Below are 22,397 nucleotides of genomic sequence, written 5' to 3' on the forward strand. Positions count from 1 at the left end.
TATGATAGGGTTTGAGAAAATCTAAAAAAGGACAATTTGAGAAACTGCCCAAATTCAAGATGTGCAAAGCCAGTATAGACATACCCAAGAAGACTTCTATAAAGAACTGAATTCAAACTGAAGCGGTCTAAATACCTATGTACATGAGATATTTCAGTTTAGAATTTTTACTGAATGTGGATTGTGAAAACTTTCTGAAGTCAAATGCGTTGATGGTCTGACCCTAGTTAATCTACTATTGTATGTGTGGATAGGATCAGGGTGTGCAAAGTGACATGAAGTAGGTCAGAGCCTCCCCCAAAGTCTTGGGCTCTTTCTTCACCATGAGCATGCAGCTGTAAAAGAGGTGCTTTTTTGTCCAGCGTCGTATCTACTTGCTGGGGCTGTGGTTAGTCAGTTGCTCTGGGAGCCCCAGGACAATGCTGAGGTTCCTCCTCCACACTATGTGTTCAGCAGCACTACTTTCATCACTCTGTGATTCATTGCGTTGTAGTTGACCAACTACAGAACCACGGTAGTCATGCCCTAACGGTGTCCCACGTCTCCTTCCTCAGCCCTGCTCTGTTAACGGGCAGTTAGTGTTTATAATATGTCCTTTCAACAATACCTACCCCTTCTAATACCGAAATGTGGATTTTAGTATGGATTTGCTGTAGATTACAACCAAGTAACTAGTCAGGTAATGGTATCTATTTAGTCAAAAAACTAGCTAAGCCAACTGCAATAAAACATCTGACCTGTGTCATAATATAGATGAGAAAGATGATAAATTGTTTGAAAACACAAAACATAGCTATATTTCTAGGTATTTTTTGGATCCCATTCAGTGTAACTTTGGTCATTAATAACACATGCTACTTACCCTTTAACAAAGCCGTCTCCAAGGCAAAACACTATCACTCACACTTTCAACATTCTTGTTGTCCTGTCGTCCTACGTCTCAATCTCAAAGCTTTTCACTGGCCAGGCAGCCCAAATTACATTATGGACAAGATGGATTGAAGTGAAGAACTGATGATTAATGAGTGCTATCAATTTGTCGACATCAGCACATATATCATGTTCTAATGTCGACTAACTGACATAAATTATGAATTAGTATGTGTTTGGGGGAAAGATATTCTTATTCAGATGGGTCCTTTTCCTAAATCCAGTCACAGAAAGGGAGTATTGGCCATGACACCTCATCAAGGGGGTTGATGCATACTCTTTAACCATCACATCAAACGTAAGAAAGGCAAAGGACATTAGAGCTAACAATGCTTCCATAAACCTTATCATGACTGCCTGATCTTCGGTCTTGCATCCTTTGCCAGAAACATCCCAACTTCAGCCATATTGTAAAGCAGTGTATACAGTGAGCAGGTGGTAGATTTGAATGTGGTGGCCAACCCGTTGTGTTTTACTGCAGTGAGTCAGCAACACAAGGCTTTGAATTGTGCACCATCTACATGGCTTGTAAAGAAAGTTGAGACACCCTAACATTTCTACTATTTCTAAAACCTGAATGACTCATTTTACCGAAACAAATGGCAAGATGATACGAGGATGCACTTTAAAGACACTTTTTGGGGGGTTTTGAAAGCAAATAAGTGCCTAACTTGGTGAGGGACCAGCAGGATTTATTCATGTGGGCTTGGGGTTTGGCTTTAATGCGGTGGGTGGGATGGGACCCAGGGGAAATACTAATGCAGAGCTTTGTTTTCCAGGTCAGTGTACACTGGGAGTTAGTGATGTCATGTCTTTTTGTGTGGTGATCAGGCACCTCAGCCCACGTGCGTGAGCTTATGGGGGGATCCCACTCTGAACACCAAATTGCTTCCTGTAGACTACGGGCACACAGTAGTACTTATATTTATATACTTATAGTTATATGCACCATGTTATACACTTGAACTAATTTACTAGGATTTACTGTGTAGTTTGAAGTACCTTTAAATAATCTGCATTGAATGACATCTCATGTGCTTTTAAAGGTTCTTATAGGCTGATGTACAGCGTACAGTAAATGAATGGAAAGTACCCGACAGAAACAGCAGGAGTGGTGCTGAAATGCCCACTACCCCGCTGGTCTTGATGAACTCTCTGTGCCAAGCGCTTGACACTGCTTGCGTAAGAAGGGTTCTTTTAAAAAATGACCCTATTTGCATGACAAAGCATGTTACAGACTGAAGGGTGCTGAGGAAGGGGAGGGGGGGGTGGGCAAGGGGGGTACTGTTGGACAGAACGGCCACAGACGACGCTCCTCACTAGGCAGAGTGGAGGTATCTCCGTAGGGGCCAGTAAGACAGGATATGCAGGAAGCTTATGCTACAGAACAGTGCGTGACCGGACCGTGCTGGGCAAAAGTCAAAAGACGCTCAGGTCATCAGGGAGTTACAGAAGCCTTTGAGTAGCACTGGGCAGTGAGCTGGAGTCAAGTTGCAACAGTGTGGGTCCAGGGTAGCATGCATGTGTGTTATAAGGTAAGATAAGGAGTGGGCGACGACTATTTTATCTATAATCTTTTGTAAGCGGTTCTCATCAAAATGTAAAAATATAATATGTATCATCTTGATTATATACCCTAATCCATATATTTTCATCCATATATACATATGTTTCTGCATTGTGTTAGTTGCTGTATTGTGGAAAAGTAAAATTATTATTTGAAATGAAATAGAAACAACCATGTAATAAATCAAGTAAACCAGAATGTCTTCTGAACGAGTCCAGTGAGCCCTGTGTTTCCTTCCAGCTGTGGAACACTGAGACATAGAGATGACTGGAGCCCTGCTGACTGGGGTTCTACTCTGTGGCATAGTGGTAATGGCTTTTTCTTTCCTAAAAGACCAATTCATAATTTAAAAAGTATCATTATTTACAAGTGTTTTCCTTAAGAAATCAATCCACTTGGTTGGTAGATCTGAAAACAAAATATTTCATCGTAATCATTTGTTATTGTGCTGAGTTAATTTGAATAAACCATGTGAGGGAAATGACGCGTCATAGTAAACAGAATAAATCAGTTAAAAGGATTCCTTTACTGTAGGTGCTGGGTGAATGTGAGCCGACACAGCCAGGTCTAGACAGAGGAGGGAAGGGTTCAGACGGTGAGTTTTGGAGTTGTCAATCACTTTCGATGCCTGGGCAACAACTCCTACAATTACGCAGAAGGCTTGAGTCCTTTGTGGATATTGTGTGTATTTCATGTTCTTTTCTCATAGACATTATAGTTACCTTCACAGTGTGAGTTTAACTTGTCCACTGTTGTTGTTTTATTCTATTGTATTTCTCTTTTTCTTTGTAAAGCACATTGAATTGCTTCTGTGAGTGAATTGTGCTATATAAATAAACTTGATCCTATTTGTGGTTGTGTGTTAGGGCTGGTCCTGACAGAGGTCAGCGATCACGCGCTGATCCATCGAACGTCAGACTGGGTCTTCCAGCTGATCAACGTGTCCCTGGACCACTCGCAGGCAGGGAGCTTCTGCGCGGGCCAGTTCAGCTCCCTCACCACCCTTGGTCAGCCTGAAGATGAGCAGGGAGCCCTGGAACTCCAGAGAAAGGCGGGCCAGCAAGGACCCATGTGGGTCAGGGACCCCAGCAGACCACCCAGCAGGCCTCTGGCCCCTGCTAAGCAGTGTGAGTTTTGCTAATACGCGCTGATATCGTATCGTATTCATCTCTTCCACTCAAGTTGTTTGGAAAATTCGGGCGAGACGAAAGCCAACGTGCAGACTAATGATTGCCTTCTGTCTCTACTTGCACAGACATGCACTTCCAAGCTCTGAACTTTCCCAATGACTCCCAGGAGGGCTACGGCCGTGTCAACGTGACCTTCCCGGCTCTGCCGGCAGTGAGCATGTGTGTTCGTGTGCAGTGGGACACCCGGTGGGACCGGGTGTCCACCCTCTACTCCTACGCAGCGGCCGTCTTCAACAATGAGTTCCAGCTGCGCGGGCAGGTGGACGGGACGGGGCGCGTCCTTCTGGCGCTCATCGTCCACGGACAGCACCGTCCATACAAGGCCTCTTTCCCCAACGACGGCGCCTGGCACCACGTCTGCGTCAGCTGGCGCAACACCGATAGCCACTGGGCCATCTACGTGGACGGGGAGAGGGGGGACACGGGCTCCGGGGCAGACACCCCGAGGAATATACATGGGGAGGGCATACTGATCCTGGGGCAGGACCAGGATTCATTCGGAGGGAACTTCACGGAGCCCTTCGCGGGGAATATCACAGACCTGAATATATGGGACAGAGCCTTGGAGCAGAGGCAGTTCCGTGCCCTGTACAGCTGCTCACCTTTGACCCAAGAGCCAATCTTTAACTGGAATATTGAGTCTATTACCCATCACCCAGTTGTCAAGGAGGTCTCAGCAATGCTGTACTGTCCAGGTGAGACTGCACTGACACGAGACAGCCATGTCATACTAAACACCTACGTACGTACAATTGTTGCCATGAATATTAACTCTTTGTTTCTGGGATTTGTGTCAGTGCCGGATTTCCGGGTTGATTTTCAAAGATTCAATCTCCATCTCAGCAGTCGCTTTCTGGGAGTGTAAATGTACTGTTAACTATTATTGTTACACATGCCCACTTGTGGTCTCTGGCTGGCTCTGATTACAACTGAGAAACAGACTCTCATGCTTTCAGTCATTCAGTTTAGATTATTTTCACATGACGTTTTCATTTTCCTATTGTAGCAGCACTTCAGAGCGTTCTATCTCAAACCTATTGTCCCCCTTTCAGCTCAGTGTGTTTCTAATAATCCATCAGTAAGGCAGCGCTGGTTGTGTCCATTTGGGATCTCCGTGACTTGATCGTTGAATCATTCCGGGTGATCTGTCTCTAAAGAGGTCTGAACACACCCAGTCTTTCGGCCTTAGAGAGATGCATGGGAGAGAGGAAACTGGTTAGCATGGTTCACTTCCTGAAGGCCATGTAGAGGGCAGAGGGAGGGAAATTCCCAAACATAAGAGTTTTGAACTTTGAATGGTGTGAATGGTTCTCTGCTTTTTAGTAAAATGTATAAAAAGTTAAACAGTAATAAAAATAAAAATAATTGCAAGGGATTGTCTATTTTCCTAGGCCCTTTAATGTGACTATGAATTAAGATGGTATTTCACAAATGGCTTGTTCCATTGTGGCCCTTTGATGGTGCACCATAAGTAAAAGACCTGTCATATCGAAGGCTGTTTAATATAAACCTCATTAAATATTGAATAATCAATTTCTTATGTGACTATAGACTAGCTTAACAACCCAAATATTTAAGGTTTAGAAAAAAAGGTTTTAAAGGTTGTAAAGCCCTAGTTGATTTAGCTCTAACCCATTTAAAGGATAACCCTTTGAACATGAACTGAATACTTTTTTCAGTATGGTAAAACTAATTATTGATTTTTACATATTATTTTCAAAGAAGACATTGAACATCTAATAGTCAAATCATTGTGTTAACCATTATAATGCTGGCTCTCTTTTACCATTATAATGTTGTTTATTGTAAAGCTTGCGTTCAATAGCCACCCACTCCCTGTTACATTCAACAAGCTTCCATTCCTCTTGTCATTAAAGATGTCAGAATGAGAGTTTTATTGTCAAGTCAGTTTCACAACAAACTAGGAATTTGTTCTAGCCTGTTAGTGCAGCACTTTTGTACAAAAGAAATAAAAACCAATGTATGGATGATTTTAGAAATTGTCAACCCTGGAATGGGCAACCCTTGACTGTTTCATCAAAGATAGTACAGGAAGGTTATATCAAAACATTTGCTTGTTTCTGACATTTATACTGTGGTTTATTACAGATAATTAGTCTCTTCATTCTGCCACATCTGTTGGGTCATTCCACTCCTACAGGAGGACAGCTCCCCCTCAGCTCAATCAAAGCTCTTCTCGGTCCTTGTACCCCAAAAATGGAAAAGCTTTCCATTCAAGTTAAGGACAGCCGAGTCCCCACCTATTTTACAATAATGGCCTGTCCCTTAATTATTATGCCCAGCAAAAATGCCAATGTTATGTCACAGCACCTATTCTTCTGAAGGTTATGAGCACCGCAAAGCAAAACAATGAATGTGACATTTCTTAGTGATACATGACCCATCATGTGTGCAATCATTTGCTCGTCACACACAAGGGGCAAAACAAAAACTCAACAGAAAAGTGCTGCCGGCTGGCATGAACACACTAAACCTAGACAGATAGTAAACATTTCTTTCAATCATTTTGTAATAGCTGGTGCTTTACCGCTCAATAAAACACAGACACTTTTTGGAAGTGTTGAAACGTCTCCTTCAAGCAATGAGAGTCAATTGGGAGTCAAATTACATGACCAAGAAGCAAAATAATATGTAACTTGTACTTTTCAATGGCATTGTCATTCGATTGTGACATTGCATTTTGTAACGTAGTCAATAAAAGGGACCCAACTCAATGTTCAGGGCCCAGTGTGGAGGGTGTTTTATAAGTATTTTACAAGTGTTTTATGAGGGTTTTATAAGGGACGTGGCCGCAAGGAGCAGAGGGGAAAATCTAAAGATAAACTTTCCAAGGGAGGCTGTGTCATCTCCCGGCGGTTTTGCATGGTGGTTTGGGAGGAAAGGGTTTGGGCGGTCAAAACCTAGACTGCTTTCAAACCCTCCGTTTCCTGGCAGTGTTCCTCCTCTGTTGTGGCCTGAGTCTCCAGGTTAGTGAAGGGCGCCTGGGGGAAGAATCTCCCGTCACATTCATAGATTCTCCATCTTATTCTTCGGTTCCTTCTTCCGCCCAGAGGTGTTCCACTGGGGCTTTAATATACCTTGCATCCTATCCAGTACCTTTACCAGGTGACTTTTGACCATCAGATTCTTCTCTGAGAAGAAACCCTAAGACCACTCAGGTCTTAGGGTTTCAAGCTGTGACTCCTATCAGTTGACATGAAGAGGACCTGCATTTGCTTCAGCGGCTCAATGTTGGTGTTGTCCAGGGTTCTGTTCTAGGCCCTCAGCTCTTCTCTAAATACACAATGTCACATGGCTCTGTTATCACTACACAGTCTCTCCTAATCACTGCTAAGTGAATAACACTCAACTACCCTTCCCCATCATGACAGGTTCAGGCTCTATAATGTATATGAACACAGAATCCCCCTGGCAGTTCATATCCCTGACTACTGCAGTAGTCAGCTGGGTTCACCCCTTATGCCATAAATCCCTTGCAATTTACCCAATTGCAATTTACGTCTGGTGTTTTATATTCCCAGGTTGTCCCAGGTGCTTCCAGTTAAATTTCTTATCAACTATTGGGGGGAACTGACCCTTCCTACACTCAGGGATTTCAGAAACCCTACATCCCATGTAACCAAGTTCTCGATTCTGTATAAGAGTTTCTGCTAAATCAGTATCAGATCAGAGTTTTATTGTCAAGTAAGTTTCACAACAAACTAGGAATTTGTTCTGGTCTGTTGGTGCAGCAATTTTATACAGAAGAAATAAAAACAAATAAGAACAGTGGACAGAGCATAAAAACAGTAGACTGAACATGAATATATTACCTAAAAAATATACAAAAAAATATGTAAGGTGCAAGAATTGTCCAGTTGAGGGTTGTGTGTGTATTTGGGGAGGGGCTATACATTTGTCCAGTTGAGGTGTTTTGTGTATGTGGGGAGGGGTCATAGATTTTCCTAGTTGAGGTTGTGTGTGTATGTGGGGAGGAGTCATTGATTTGTCTAGTTGATGGTTGTGTGTGTATGTGGGCAGAGGGCTATAGTCAGTTTGGTTCCGGGGGCATGTTTATGAGGCCTACTGCTGTAGGAAAGAAACTGTTCTTGTGGCGAGAGGTTTTGGTCCTGATCAACCTTCTGCCAGACGGGAGAGTTCTGAATAATCCATTTCCAGGGATCAGCCCCAGCACCAATCATTGCCACTTGTCTCTGCATCCTGGAGGTGTGTAGGTCTTGAAGAGACGGTAAATTGCAGCCAATCATCCTCTCTGCAGAGCGAATGATGAGCTGCAGCCTGCACTTGTCTTTGACAGTGGCTGCAGCGTACCAGACGGTGATGGAGGAGGTCAGGAGGGACTCTATGATGGCACTGTAGAAATGCACCATAGTCTTTGGCAACTTTTTAAGCTGCTGCGGGAAGTACATCCTCTGCAGAGCTTTCATTGTAAGAGAGGTGATGGAGCTTGACAGAGTGATGACTGGAGGTGCAGCTGTTGGTGTACAGGAAGAAGAGTATGGGGGACAGGACACAGCCTTTAGGGCAGCCGGTGCTGATGGTCAGGGAGTCAGACAGGTGCTTCCCCAGCCTCACATGCTGCCTCCTGTTGGAAAGGCTGTAAAATGTATAAAAAGAAAGGCTGTAATCCACCTGCATGTGGACTCAGGCACTCCCAGTTGGGACAGCTTGTCCTGGAGCAAAGCAGGAATTATGGTGTTGATTGAAATCTTCTGCGTTTCCACCCAAAGTTGCAATAGAAAAGTTGTTTTGATATATTTTATTAACATTTATTAAGAATTCCCTCCAGGACCTTAAGACATAGCCACGGGAAGATGGGTGCTGGGTAGGGGGGCTGAACAAACTCTCAACAGCATGTACGCCCAGTGATGTATGATGTTTAACACTATTTCGTTATGTAGTACAAAAATGGTAACCCTTTGCTTGTGAGTACCACTCACAAAATGTGTTGCATCTCTCCAAGCTTCTACACATCTTTGTGGGAAATAATACAAAATACCTTAATTGCTCATTTCTAAAAGCTTGTGAAAACATCACCAGATTAAAATAGAATGCTCCAAGCCCTTCTTCGTATTCTACAAACATAGAGAACTGATACTGGTAGGCTGCTTGGGGTTGGCACAGGGTATCAGAAATGTAGGTGAATTTTGAACATTTTGTACTGGATTCCTAATGTCTTATTTATTATTCCTAAAATACTTATATCCAAATCCCATGTTGGGTACTATATTGATTGTCACCTGAATCCTATATATACAAGTGATACATGTGGTTTCAATTAATCTCACTTAGGCACACCATGTTATGTTTCATTCCAACATCCTAAACGACACAAAATACATTATCTAACTGCTTTGTATCAAACAACGGCGTCACCAAATCTAGAGCTCACAGGACGGAGATGGGAACATTCCTTTCCCACAAATTTGATAAAATAACCACGACGTGGTCGCCTAGATGATTTAGTCACCGGAGCCGTCTTGTGTTAAGAGGCAGTAACAGTACGCCTGTACGTGTGCTTGTGTGCGCAGCGGTCAACAGGCAGAGGGAGATGCAGGGCTGCAGGACTCTGGAGGGCTGGAGTAGCCAACAGCTGCCTCGGTACGGCTCTGCAGAATGCTCCGCCACCCTGCCCTTCATCTGCAGGACCAGCAGGGGTGAGTCAACCTCAACCATAGGCTGCTTAGCCACAGACTATGGCGTTTATCATGTATAATCTTAGGCCATCAATCCCATTCCCTCTCAGAACGTCAGAGAAAACAACAGAAACGTGTCTGTCTGTTGCAGAGCGCTACATGAAAATGAAAGAGCTTAGTGATTCTCAGAGGTCTCAGCCCAGTCCCTTCATGTACCACCTCATGCAGCTCTCCAATGGATCACAGGTAAACACTGATTTAGGGTTGCTAAACTACCGGAAATGTTTGCCCCGAAGCACATTCGATGCTGTCCACGCTGATCGCTCAAGCAGAAAGTTCATGCCGCAAACCTTATGTGCCGGAGGGAACACACTCTCCTGCCTAATATCTTTATTCAAGATTCTACCTATTGATTTTGAAAAAAATATATGTCACACCTTTTTATACTATATATTTACAAATCTACTTTTGGGCACACTGAGATCACTTGCCAGATGTTCAATTAGAATTTGTAAGTTTTCCCATGAAGAACCATCCCTTTGATCTCCAATATTTAATGCTACACCAAAGGACATGATGTCATACAACATGTTACTTTTTGGTAGTATACCCTTTAAACATTTATAATGTTCCACTATTAAATGCATACACAGAGTTACGGATCCAAGGACATTGTATAAAATGTATAGTTTTAATCATGTTTCTTTACATTTCTGTTGTTTAAAACATTAGAATCAAGCCAGATTATATTTTTGACTTGGGTGATATTCTTCAAGAATCAATGGAAGTATATTATACAATTGTAAGTTAAATAGAAAATTGGAACAGCTGAGAATTCTAGCTTTAAGCAATCTTATTTAATTTATTGTTTTACATAAATAACAGCCAGAATCTAATGGCCAGCCATGAGTGCTGGAGACAAAAAGATAAAATTGGAGTTGGTCTGTGTTCTGGTTCCAGGGTGCCGAAGGACTGATGAGGGAGCAACCAGGGGACCAGATGAGCTGGGGGCAGGTCTCCAGTCTGCTCAACATGACCCAGCAGACCCTGAAGGACACCAGGGACGAGCTGCAGCCTGGAGACATGCTCTCCCTGGTCCAGCTGTTAGCGCGGGCTGCAGATGTGCCCACAGACAAGGCCACGGAGGGCGACCACAGCCGGGCCAGTGCCAGGGAGCTCAGCCGCTCCTTCATCACTGTGGCCGACAGCATCATCAGCCAGGACAATGCCCCCAAGTGGCAGGCAATCAAGCAGGTACCCAAGAGGCCAAAAAACAAAGACTCAGGAGCAGAAAAGGCGGAGCAGGGAGATCTGTGTTGGGACTGTAGACATGAATACCGGAGTATAATTTTACCATATTACCACTAGAGGGCAGTAATATCAAATAGATGATATGAGTGAGAAACAATCAAATAAATGGCTGCACTTTGCTAGATGAGTGTGCTTGTATAAAGGACTGAAACTTGATCAGACCTCATCACACATTTCCCAAGTTTTTTTAAATTCTAGATGGGGAAATATATTTTTCACATTATTTAAACAGGTGCATTATGTAATAAATTGATGGTGCATGGAATATTACAATCGTTAAATGTTCAGCTCTTTGGCAGAGAATAAGGTTCAGTCCCAGTGTTCCCATTTTGCTTTGTTCTCCCTCCTGCCTGGCTTCCCCTCTTTTCCCAACCTAATTACTAAAGTGAAAAAAGCAACCATTTAAGAAATGTGAATGAACATTTATTTACATAACTGTCTTTGTTTGATGATCTTAAACCCCAGACATAGAGATGTACACGTCATGTGAACAGCATGCAGAGTGTACAGATCCTATTGGTAGCCATATGATAAGCATTCATATCCTTTTAGACCTCATCTCCCCCACCTCACCCGCCTCCCCTCCCCCAGGCCATTCTACACTCCAAGGTCACGGAAGCACACCGAGCCAGACTGAATGTATCAGTAGGTTGACAACTGAAACACTGTGGCTTTCCTTCGACCAAACAGCGCAGCGTCTGCCCGGTCTAATAACAGCCAAGACTCTTTCTGATTAACTGACCAGTCTCTTGGTTCCAGTAAACATCAGATAACATGGTCAGGTAAAACCCCTAGGCCCACCATAACCAATGTACCTCTGGGTTGATCTGTGCCCCAGGTGGTGAGCGGACCAATGGCCGTGGTCAAGAGCATTGACCGCATGGTGACCAGTCTGAGCAGCCGGCTGATGGCGGAAACTGACCGCCTGCTCCTCCACAGACCCAACATCCGTGAGTACCTTAGCACAGTGCCGCGGCCTGATTGGACAAACTCATTTTAAGACAAAATTATAGTAAATAAAATTGAGATGTCGACAAGATGGTTATGGTTGTTTGGTGTTGTGTGTCTACCAATCTACCCGAGGAAACTATGGCGGGACACTATGTGTAAGTTACAGCACCTTTAGTGAACACATTAGAGTACACAGGGGATCTGATTCATGTCACAGGTGTTAGTGTAGAAGAGCATGTTATGTTTAGGGAAATGTATGGATACTCATTAGGGTTAGTGCTTTTCACAAGAAAGGGTGTGTGGCTGGAGCCCTTCCTCTGAGAGTACGAGTGTGTGTTCTGTGATTCAGAGCTGGAGGTTCAGCAGCAGAGACTGGGAGAGAGCTCCGATGGGTTAAGGTTCTGCGGTGTCGACGTGGCCGGTGACACCAACACTGACTGCATCTCAGTCCCCACTCAGAACTTGCAGAATCTCCATGACAACGGTGAGCGACATCCCTGAGAACATTCAACGGTCTATCTCCTCTGCAGACATCTGCTTCACAGTCTCAACCATGCATTCCATCCTCCCCGTCAGTAAAACACCTTAGGTAGCAAAGTTTTATTCTCGATACAAAGCATTTGTATAGACACAGTCAGTATGCTGGTGCAGGCTTCTCAGTCAGAGTTCAGACAGTATTGAATGCATTCACCAAATACGACTGCCAAGGTTCTGGACTCAATCAACTCCTTTCAAACCATACACAAGTGGAAAATAAATATATTGCAAGATAATCATATGTCAAATAACATACGGTGGGTATAGAAAATAATCACGTTGTTGCTTTGCAGCCTGAAATGAAAACGGACTATAACAATTATTTTTTTATTCAGCTGTATTTACAACTTATAACATCCAAGGGAAAGATATAATACTAACTTGTCAGACAAAAAATATTACAAATCAAAAAACAGAATCACTGAGTTGGATTACCCCCCTCCTAAAAATGACTTGTAAACCCAACCAGGTGTAGTTAATCACCTTCAGTGCAACTGAAGAAAACAATCAAATATGGGTGGCAAGGCATTGTCAAAAGATCTCCGGGATTAAGTTGTGGACAGGCACAAGTCAGGAGATGGATAAAACAAATTCAAAGGTTTTATCAGTGCCTAGAAGCACAGTGAAGTCTATTATTAAGAAGTGGAAGGTATTTGGTACAACACAGACCCTCCCTGGGTCAGGACGTCGCTCCAAACTGGATGAAAGAGCCAGGAGGAAACTGGTCAGAGAGGCTACCAAGAGCCCTACAGCAACTCTGAAGCAGTTGCAGGAATTCATGACAAAGAGTGGTCATTGTGTGCATGTGACAACAATATCACAAATTCTCCACAAATGTGGCTTGTATGGGAGGGTTGCAAGAAAAAAGCCACTCTTCAAGAAAGGCCACATGCAGTCACGACTGAGCTTTGCTAAAACGCACCTTGAAGATTCTAAGGCCACGTGGAAAAACGTGTTATGGTCAGATGAGACTAAAATTTTATTGTTTGGCCTCAACGCCAAATGATGTCTGGCGAAAATCCAATGCAGCTCACCATCCAAATAACACCATTCCTACAGCATGGAGGTGGTAATATCATGTTATGGGGTTGTTTCTCTGCAGCAGGGACTGGAGCTGGAGTCAGGATAGAAGGAAAAATGGATGGGGCAAGATACTGTCAAATTCTTCAGGAAAATCTGCTGTTCTCTGCCAGAAAGTTGTCAATGGGAAGAAGATTTACCTTCCAACATGACAATGACCCAAAGCACACAGCAATACTGACCACACAGTGGTTGAAGGAGAAAAAGGGGAATGTCCTTGCATGGCCTAATCAGAGCCCGGACTTAAACCCCATTGAAAATCTGTGAAATGACTTGAAGACAGCAGTCCACAAACGGTCCCCATCAAATTAACTGAACTTGAGCAGTTCTGCAAAGAAGAGTGGTCAAATATTGCAGGGGACCGTTTGGATAGGGGGGTGGTCCTTTTTCCAACTCAGTGATTATGTTTTATTATTTAAAAAAAATAATCTGACATGTTGGTGTTATATCTTTCACTTGGGTGTTATAAGTTGCACTGAGTACAGCTGAATGAAACAAAAACTGTGTCTGTCTTCATTTCAGGCTGCAAAGCAACAAAACGTGATTATTTTAAAGGGGGGTGATTCTTTTCTATACCCACTGTATAAATAAATATATTATATATATACACAGTATCTCAAAAGTGAGTACACTCCTCACATTTTTGTAAATATTTGATTATTTCTTTTCATGTGACAACACTGAAGAAATGACACTTTGCTACAATGTAAAGTAGCGAGTGTACGGCTTGTATAACCATGAACATTTGCTGTCCCCTCAAAATAATACAACACACAGCCATTAATGTCTAAACCACTGGCAACAAAAGTGAGTACACCCCTAAGTGAAAATGTGTCAATATTTTCCAGCACTGCCTTAACCCTCTTGGGCATGGAGTTCAACAGAGCTTCACAGGTTGCCAATGGAGTCCTCTTCCACTCATCCATGACGACATCATAGAGATGGTGGATGTTACAGACCTTGCGCTCCTCCACCTTCCATTTGAGGATGCCCCAAAGATGCTCAATAGGGTTTAGGTATGGAGACATGCTTGGCCAGTTCATCACCTTTACCCTCAGCTTCTTTAGCAAAGCAGTGGTCGTCTTGGAGGTGTGTTTGGGGTCGTTATCATATTGGAATATTGCCCTGCGTCCCAGTCTCTGAAGGGAGGGGATCATGGTCTGCTTCAGTATGTAACAGTACATGTTGGCATTCATGGTTCCCTCAATGAACTGTAACTGTTGCCCAATGTCGGCAGCACTCATGCAGCCCCAGACCATAACACTCCCACCACCATGCTTGACTGTAGACAAGACACACTTGTCTTTGTACTCCTCACCTGATTGCCGCCCCACACGCTTGACACCATCTAAACCAAGTACGTTTATCTTGGTCTCATCAGACCACAGGACATGGTTCCAGTAATCCATGTCTTTAGTCTGCTTGTCTTCAGCAAACTGTTTGCGGGCTTTCTTGTGCTTCATCTTTAAAAGAGGCTTCCTTCTGGGACGACAGCCATGCAGACCACTTTGATGCAGTGTGCGGCGTATTGTCTGTGCACTCACAGGCTGACCCCCCACCCCTTCAACCTCTGCAGCAATGCTGGCAGCACTCATACGTCTATTTCTCAAAGACAACCTCTGGATATCTTGTGAGCACGTGCACTCAGCTTCTTTGGTCAACCATGGCGAGGCCTGTTCTGAGTGAAATCTGTCCTGATAAACAGCTGTATGGTCTTGGCCATTGTTCTGCAGCTCAGTTTCAGAGTCTTGGCAATCTTCTTATTGCCTAGGCCATCTTTATGTTGAGCAACAATAATTTTCAACAATAAAAGTTCTTTGTCATGAGGTGCCATGTTGAACTTCCAGTGACCAGTATGAGAGAGTGTGAGAGCGATAACACCAAATTTAACACAGCGGCTTACTTTTATGTGATACTGTGTGTGTGTATATATATATATATATATAGAGCTCCAGAAAATATTAAGAGACCACTGCACCTTTTTTCTTTCCTTTCTAAAAAAGTTGAAAAGGAAAGTTTTGAGTGAGGAACAGAGGTGTTCAATTTGCAGTGGTGTCTTAACTTTAACCCTTCTGTTCCTCTCTCAAAACCTTCCTTTTGACTTTTATGGAAAGGAAAGAAAAAGGTGCAGTGGTCTCTTAATTTTTTGCGGTGCAAAAAAATAACAAAATATATACAGTAAATGTATTTATTTACATCAATTGGATTAGCATTTTTATTGGGATTTAAGTATATTAAATACATTAACAGTTGTCTAAATCTACAGTTGTGCTCATACCCCATTTATGTTCATACCCTTGGAGAATGGGTAATACATGTTCCAATAAAAATTAAAAACATGAGTGAGCAGGCAAAACACATGTCTGTTATTTCTTATTGGATTCACATTCAACTGAAGGTCATAACAAAATGGCACAATCATAAAACAAAACATGGCAACAAAGAAAGACCTTGTTGACCCCTCTCCAAACATAGCACTTAAAGCTCTATTTTGGTCTCATCCCTCCAAATTACAGTGTGCCAGAAGCTGTGAGGCATGTCAAGATGTTGTTGTAACATATTGGCATATTGTAACCAAGTTTTTTGTGGCATTTTAAAGGCTTCTTTCTGGCACCTCGACCATGCAGCTAATTTTTGTTCAAGTATCGTCGTATTGTGCTCCTTTTTTCAAAGCAGGCTGTATTTCTCCTGAGGTTACCTGTGGGTTTTTCTGTATCCTGAACAATTCTTCTGGCAGTATTGGCTGAAAACTGTTTTGGTCTACCTAACCTTGGCTTGGTATCAAGAAATTATTGAACAATACTGACTGGCATGGCTTTGGATATGTTGTAATATCCCTTTCCATCTTTATAAAGTTCCATTACCTTGTTACGCAGGACTTTTGACAGTTCTTTTCTGCTCCCCATGGCTCAGTATCTATCCTGCTCAGTGCATCCACATGAGAGCTAACAAACTCATAGACTATTTATAAATAGACACTAATTGCTGTTTAAAAAGCCACAGGTGTGGGAAATTCCCCTTTAATTGCCCTTTTCACTTGTGTGTGTCACCTTGTGTGTCTGTTACAAGGCCAATCATTCAAGGGTATGTAAACTTTGGACCAAAATTCCACAATTTCTGCCAGGGTATTCAAACTTATGAGCACAATTGTACATACATGCCAAAGCTCAATATAGGCAGCCATTCAAAATGCAGCAAGCCCATTTGAATTGTGGATTACAACACTGACCTAGGTTTTCACTTGTCTAGTGCTCATAAGGTGTTTCAACTGTCTAGTGCTATTAAAAGAGACACTGGGTTCAGTTTCTGGAGATGTAGTGTTCATGTTTGATATTCAAACTGATATATTTGTCTATGAATGGAGTAGGCTTCCAGACGGTGACTGTGGTCAACACATGGTACGGTTCCCTGCAACCTCTGAATCCAGAGGAGAACATCACCATGTTTCCTGTCGTCACCGACGGCAGCCAGAGGTACACAAAGGTTTTCTCATGCCAGGATAACATTTAGTAGGCAAAAACAGAGAATAAAATATTTTCAACTGGGCTCGCTTGTCATTTCAGCCGTAATTATTGCAGAATAAGTCCTTTAAAATAACGCTTCAACCTTTCCATTTGAATACTCGATTTACAGTAATTCCCACTGAATATAATAAATGGTTGTGTAGCCTTGTGACTGCCTCTGTATGCACCATGTTGTGTGTCTCAGGTACCTGGGCACCATTCTGGGTTCTTCAGTCATCTCTACTACTGTCCTGGGGGATGGGCAACCTGTCAGTATGGCAGTACGCTTCCAGCTCAAACACAGAACCCAGGTGAGGTCCTCAGAGTTGAATACAAATACACTGGATTTATCTCTGCCTCTTTCATTGAAAATCATTTATTTTTAATTGACAAACTCTTGCCCTTGATAAGCGCACAAAGAACACGATACTGCCACCAGAACACATAAAATGACTGAGTCTTAACCAAATTGCATTCATTACACATTACTGGCCTTGGTCAACTTGAAATCCGTTCTTCTAAACAAGGCTGCTAAATAAAAAAAAACAAGGCAAATAAATGAACTATGTCAAAAGATACTCGTATGGTACATATAAAAACCTCTGTATTTTTCTTTACGTGTGACTGTCTCAATATTACATTGTGTTCATATAGAGCCCTACTCTGACAGCGTATGATCCAATCTGTGCATTCTGGGACTTCGATCTCATGTGAGTATAACTACGAGACATTGTCTGCCATAGCATCTGTTTTCTAATTTATACATTATATTGGTGTTAGTGTTATGCTTAGGGTGTATAGTAAACATTTGAAGGGCTCCCCCTGTAGGCCAGAGCGAGGTGGGTGGTGGTCTACTAAGGGCTGTGAGGTTCTCTCTAAACAGTACGCCTCCACCATCTGCTTCTGCAACCACACTACCAACTTTGCCCTGCTGCTGCAAGTCTACGAAGTCCAGGTGATGCTCCGTTATATTCCTCAGATTCCACTATCATTTGTTATTATTCTGTTGGCAGTCAACATGTGCAGGTGCGTGTGTATGTGCATGCCTGTATCCGTGGTTTCATGGTTGTGTGTGTGTTCACGTTTTGCTAACCTGGTAGAGATCCAAAATCCCCGTCAGAGCAGTAGAACAATATTATTTTTGGCACGAGGAAAAATATTATTTCTGACCGGAGGGTTACATTTCAAGTAAAAGCTAAAAGAAACAATTGGCCCCGACAAAAAATAAAATGGAGTGTATGTATGTCTGTGTGTTGTAGAGGAGTCCAGAGAATGAAAAGGCCCTTCAGGTGATGACGTTCATTGGCTGTGGAGTTTCCCTGTGTGGGCTACTCTTCACATTCATCCTCTTCATTGCTGTTGGGTGAGCGAAGCTCGGCACCATGGAACAACGGGCTCAGTTTATCATGTCTTCCGTACTGTGCTGAGTAGACCTGATGCTGCCCAGTACAGTATTTTGTGCCTTTGAGATGGTCTGGCCTTGATCAGCTCTCTGTGTCCCTTTCCCCTCTCTGGTGTGGCTGGGGACAGAGTCCCGAAGTCCGACCGAACCACAGTCCATAAGAACCTAATCGTGGCTTTGGGGATAGCCGAGCTTCTGTTGATGTGCAGTGACTGGGCCTCTGCTAACGAGGTGGGAATCTTTCCAGACAGTAGCACGGTTTGTTTTCATAATTTCACTGTTTAGGAAGAGGGTGTAGATTCAGAGATCTATAGACCTGTAGGCCGCGATCTATCCGTCTCTCAATACTATTTTCTTAAGTGTGTTCCTTTCACTTTCTTCATGATGTACACATCCCCATGTAAGAGGAACTGGTGGACCGGTGTCTCTGGTGACGGTAAACACACGTCAACTCCCTGCCCCTCCTGTCCACTAGGGGGCGTGCCTGCTGGTTACAACACTGCTGCACCTCTTCTTCATGGCCTCCTTCTCCTGGATGCTGGTGGAGGGGCTGCTACTGTGGAGTAAGGTGGTGTCTGTCAACGTCAGCGAGGACCGCAGGATGAAGACCTACTACGCCATTGGCTGGGGTAGGACGGTCTTCCAGACCGCGCCGACGCACTGATGGACACTGCGTACCTATTCACTGGCTACTGGACCCCAGTCACACTGCATCTGGCCCATGTTATTACAGGCCACAGTAGAACTGCATGGACAGTAGGGGATGTTGAGGGGGCGGCGGTTCCCCTTGGTGACACGATAAAACCTCTTTCGGCTTTGCTACCTCCGCGACTCACCCAACTATTTTTATTCTCCCTTTCAAAGCAAGTGCATTGAGCTACCAAAACTGGTGTTTCATAAAAACTACCCTTCCCCACCCCCCAGCCCCAGCCGCGACTAGACGAAAGCCTGTGTTCCCAAGTGACCCCAAAGGAAGTGTTGTACATTCAAACAGCTAAACACGCTCAGTGTTATACCATGCCCCGATATATCGGGCCAGCTGCCTGAGGCGTGGGCTTCCTTCAGACTAAATATACGGGCTGGTGAACGGGACACACAGTACCAACCGCAGGGCCTGTACCAGAGCAATGTAAACTCTTATGAAGACAGTCCTGTGTTACATGACTATTTAAGCCCAAACAACAAGTGTTGCTTTCTTTTTGCAGGTCTGCCTGTTGTGATTGTTGGGGTAACCCTGACAGTATCCCTGGAACATTACAAAGCAGATAATCACTGCTGGCTCAATGTGGAGACTGATATGATCTGGGCCTTTGTGGGACCTGTTCTCTTTATCTTGGCCGTATGTTAACTTTTGTACTACTTTGCTTTACATGATTGTGTGTTTGTGTTTGTGTGTGTGTGTTTGTGGTGATGTTGTGTTTCAGTTCGTCTATACGTTTTAAACCCTTCGCAAAATCACACAGAATGTTCTGGAAACTCAGAAAGGCTCTGTTCAAGACCTTCAGTAAGGTGAATTGAGTGCACAGGGCTCTGAAAAACCTTTTGAGCTTGTATAGTCATTTTTGTGATTTTAGCATAACCAATACAGTTCTAGAATCTCCAAGTGCATTTTTCTAAATAGTACTTGGAGAAGTAGTAGTATTAGTAATTTTTTTAGTAATTTAAATAGTATTATTTGTGGTGGTAGTAAATGTAGTAGTTTGCAATCAATCCACACACAATACCACAAAAAGACAAAGCAAATGTCTCACAAATCTGCCAGGCCCAACAAAATCATAGACATTGAATAAGCGTACCTGCATTACAAAATATTTTATCAATTATAAGTTAAGTCTATAATACCACAAATGTGAAAGAAGTGAAGGGGTCTGAATACTTTCCAAAGGTACTGTATATGTCATGCAGCAAACAATATATACTACCTTTCAAACTTTTGGGGTCACTTAGAAATACTGACCAGGTATGAAGAAATTTGGAAGATGAGCAAGTTTTTGTCCATTCAAATACCATCAAATTGATCAGAAATGCAGTGTAGACATTGTTAATATTGCAAATGGCTATTGTAGCTGGAAACAGCTGATTTTTATTGGAGTATCTACATAGGCGTACAGAGGCCCATTAACAGCAACCTTTAGTTCTGTGTTCCAATTGCACGTTGTGTTTGCTAATCCAAGTTCATAATTTAAAAAGGCTATATGACCATTAGAAAGCCCTTTTGCAATTGTGTTGTAAAACTTTTGCACTGATTAAAGATGCAATAAAAATGTACTTCTTTACACAAGCTAAGTATCTGGAGCATCAGCAATTCTGGCTTCAATTGCTAGCTCAAAATGGCCAGAAACAAAGAACTTTCTTCTGAAACTCATCAGTATATTCTTGATCTGAGAATTGAAGGCTATTCCATGCAAGAAATGGCCAGGAATCTGAAGATCTCGTAGAACTCTGTGTACTACTCCCTTTACAGAACAGCACAAACTGTCTCTAACCAGAATAGAAAGAGGAGCGGGAGGCCCTTGTGCACAGCTGAGCAAGAGAACAAATACATTAGAGTGCTTGTGGAACAGATGGATCACAACTGGCAACTTCATTAAACTGTACCCACAAAACACCAGTCTCAACAACTACAGTGAAGAGGAGACTCTGGGATCATGGCCTCCTAGGCAGAGTTGCAAAGAAAATGCCATATCTCAGACTGGCCAATAAAGATAAAAGATCAAGATAAGCAAAAGAACACAGACACTGGACAGAGGAAGATTGGAAAAAAGCATTATGGACAGACACATTTAAGTTTGAGGTGATTGGATCACAAAGAAGAACATTTGTGAGACCAAATGAAAAGATGCTGGAGGAGTGCTTGACGCCATTGGTCAAGCGTGGTAGAGGCAATGTGATGGTCTGGGGGTGCTTTGGTGGTGGTAAAGTGGAAGACTAATGCAGGGTAAAAGGGATCTTGAAGAAGGAAGGCTATCACTCCATTGTGCAATGCCATGTCCTACCCTGTGGACAGCGCTTGTCCTACAACAGGACAAAGACCCAAAGCACAGCTCCAAACTATGCAGGAACTATTCAGGGAAGAAGCAGCCAGCTGGTATTCTGTCTATAATGGAGTGGCCAGCACAGTCATCTGATCTCAACCCTATTGAGCTGTTGTGGGAGCAGCTTGACCGTATGGCACGTACAAAGTGCCCTTCAAGCCAATCCAACTTGTAGGAGGTGCTTCAGGAAGCAACAGGTGAAATCTCTTTAGAATACCTCAAAATAATGACAACTAGAATGCCAAAGGTCTGCATGGCTGATATTGCTGAAAATGGAAGATTCTTAGATTTTTTTAAATTAAAAATCATTATTTCTCACTTTGTCAATGACTAAGTGAGAAATATTTCCTATTCATCTTTCTATATTTCCTATTTAAACAAATTTCATGTATTTTTTCATGGAAAACAAAGACATTTCTAAGTGACCCCAAGCTTTTGAATGGTAGTGAATGTCAGTCAATTGATTTAAGACTGTTTGTACTTCTAGGTTAATGCAGTGGTGCTTTGCCGTGTTGTCATGGTGACAGTGTCCAGTGCTCGTCGTCGAGCAAAGATGCTTACACCCAGTTCAGCATCTAAACTCCACACCTTTGACCTGACCTGGTGAGTCACCACACTGATGCTATTTCTCTCCCTCCCTCTTCCTGTCTGTCATCCTCTCATCTTCTTTCACTAAATTCAATTCAATAGGTGCTTTATTGGCATGAAGGGAAGTTTGCCACTATTGCCAAAGCAAACACTCCCTTCCATTCTCTTTCTTGTTATCTCTCACTCTCTCTTTCAACCTTTAATCCTCTCTCACATTCACTTCCTCATCCTCTCTCATCCACTTACATCAGACACACACTATGGATTTTCATTCTGTGACTTGACCTGAACATCTAGACCTTGGTGGCTTACTCTTGAAAGTAAGTTTCCTTTAAAACTCAGTCTGTGGAATAGGTGGTTTGAAATCCATGTGACTGATCCACACTGGCAAACTAAGCTGAACTGAGAGACGGTGTGAGAATGAAGTAGTTTGAAGTGGTGGGAGTTGTGTGGTTTTTATCAGCCCAGCACCTGGTCCAAGACAGAGAGGCAGACTTTGTGTGGGTGTGTTTGTCTCATTGAGCTCATTGTCGGTTAAGTGTGGACTCTAAACAAGGACCAGGGCATCGGGTTCAGTTCTGTCCCAAAAACAACATGGAAAGGTTTTAAACGTTCCATACTCATCAAAAGACGTACAGTAGCTGCC

General features: G+C 43.0%; 1 protein-coding gene across 1 annotated transcript in view; it reads left to right on the top strand.

Annotated features, from left to right (window-relative positions):
• Positions 1-2,254: 2,254 nt before the first annotated feature.
• Positions 2,255-22,397, top strand: part of adgrd2 (adhesion G protein-coupled receptor D2) — a 30,109-nt gene continuing 9,966 nt past the window's right edge. Inside the window, exons 1-19 of the mRNA XM_020052196.3 lie at positions 2,255-2,465; positions 2,738-2,805; positions 3,032-3,092; positions 3,364-3,624; positions 3,753-4,382; positions 9,240-9,365; positions 9,496-9,590; positions 10,305-10,598; positions 11,494-11,605; positions 11,956-12,090; positions 16,591-16,696; positions 16,932-17,037; positions 17,381-17,436; positions 17,555-17,681; positions 17,986-18,089; positions 18,257-18,359; positions 18,604-18,757; positions 19,334-19,467; positions 21,651-21,766. Coding sequence (XP_019907755.2) covers positions 2,761-2,805; positions 3,032-3,092; positions 3,364-3,624; positions 3,753-4,382; positions 9,240-9,365; positions 9,496-9,590; positions 10,305-10,598; positions 11,494-11,605; positions 11,956-12,090; positions 16,591-16,696; positions 16,932-17,037; positions 17,381-17,436; positions 17,555-17,681; positions 17,986-18,089; positions 18,257-18,359; positions 18,604-18,757; positions 19,334-19,467; positions 21,651-21,766 — 2,765 coding nt within the window. The 5' untranslated portion in view covers positions 2,255-2,465; positions 2,738-2,760. The remainder of the gene's footprint in view (positions 2,466-2,737; positions 2,806-3,031; positions 3,093-3,363; positions 3,625-3,752; positions 4,383-9,239; positions 9,366-9,495; positions 9,591-10,304; positions 10,599-11,493; positions 11,606-11,955; positions 12,091-16,590; positions 16,697-16,931; positions 17,038-17,380; positions 17,437-17,554; positions 17,682-17,985; positions 18,090-18,256; positions 18,360-18,603; positions 18,758-19,333; positions 19,468-21,650; positions 21,767-22,397) is intronic.

Source organism: Esox lucius, chromosome 13 (genome assembly GCF_011004845.1).
Source record: "Esox lucius isolate fEsoLuc1 chromosome 13, fEsoLuc1.pri, whole genome shotgun sequence".
Classification (NCBI taxonomy): Eukaryota; Metazoa; Chordata; class Actinopteri; order Esociformes; family Esocidae; genus Esox; species Esox lucius.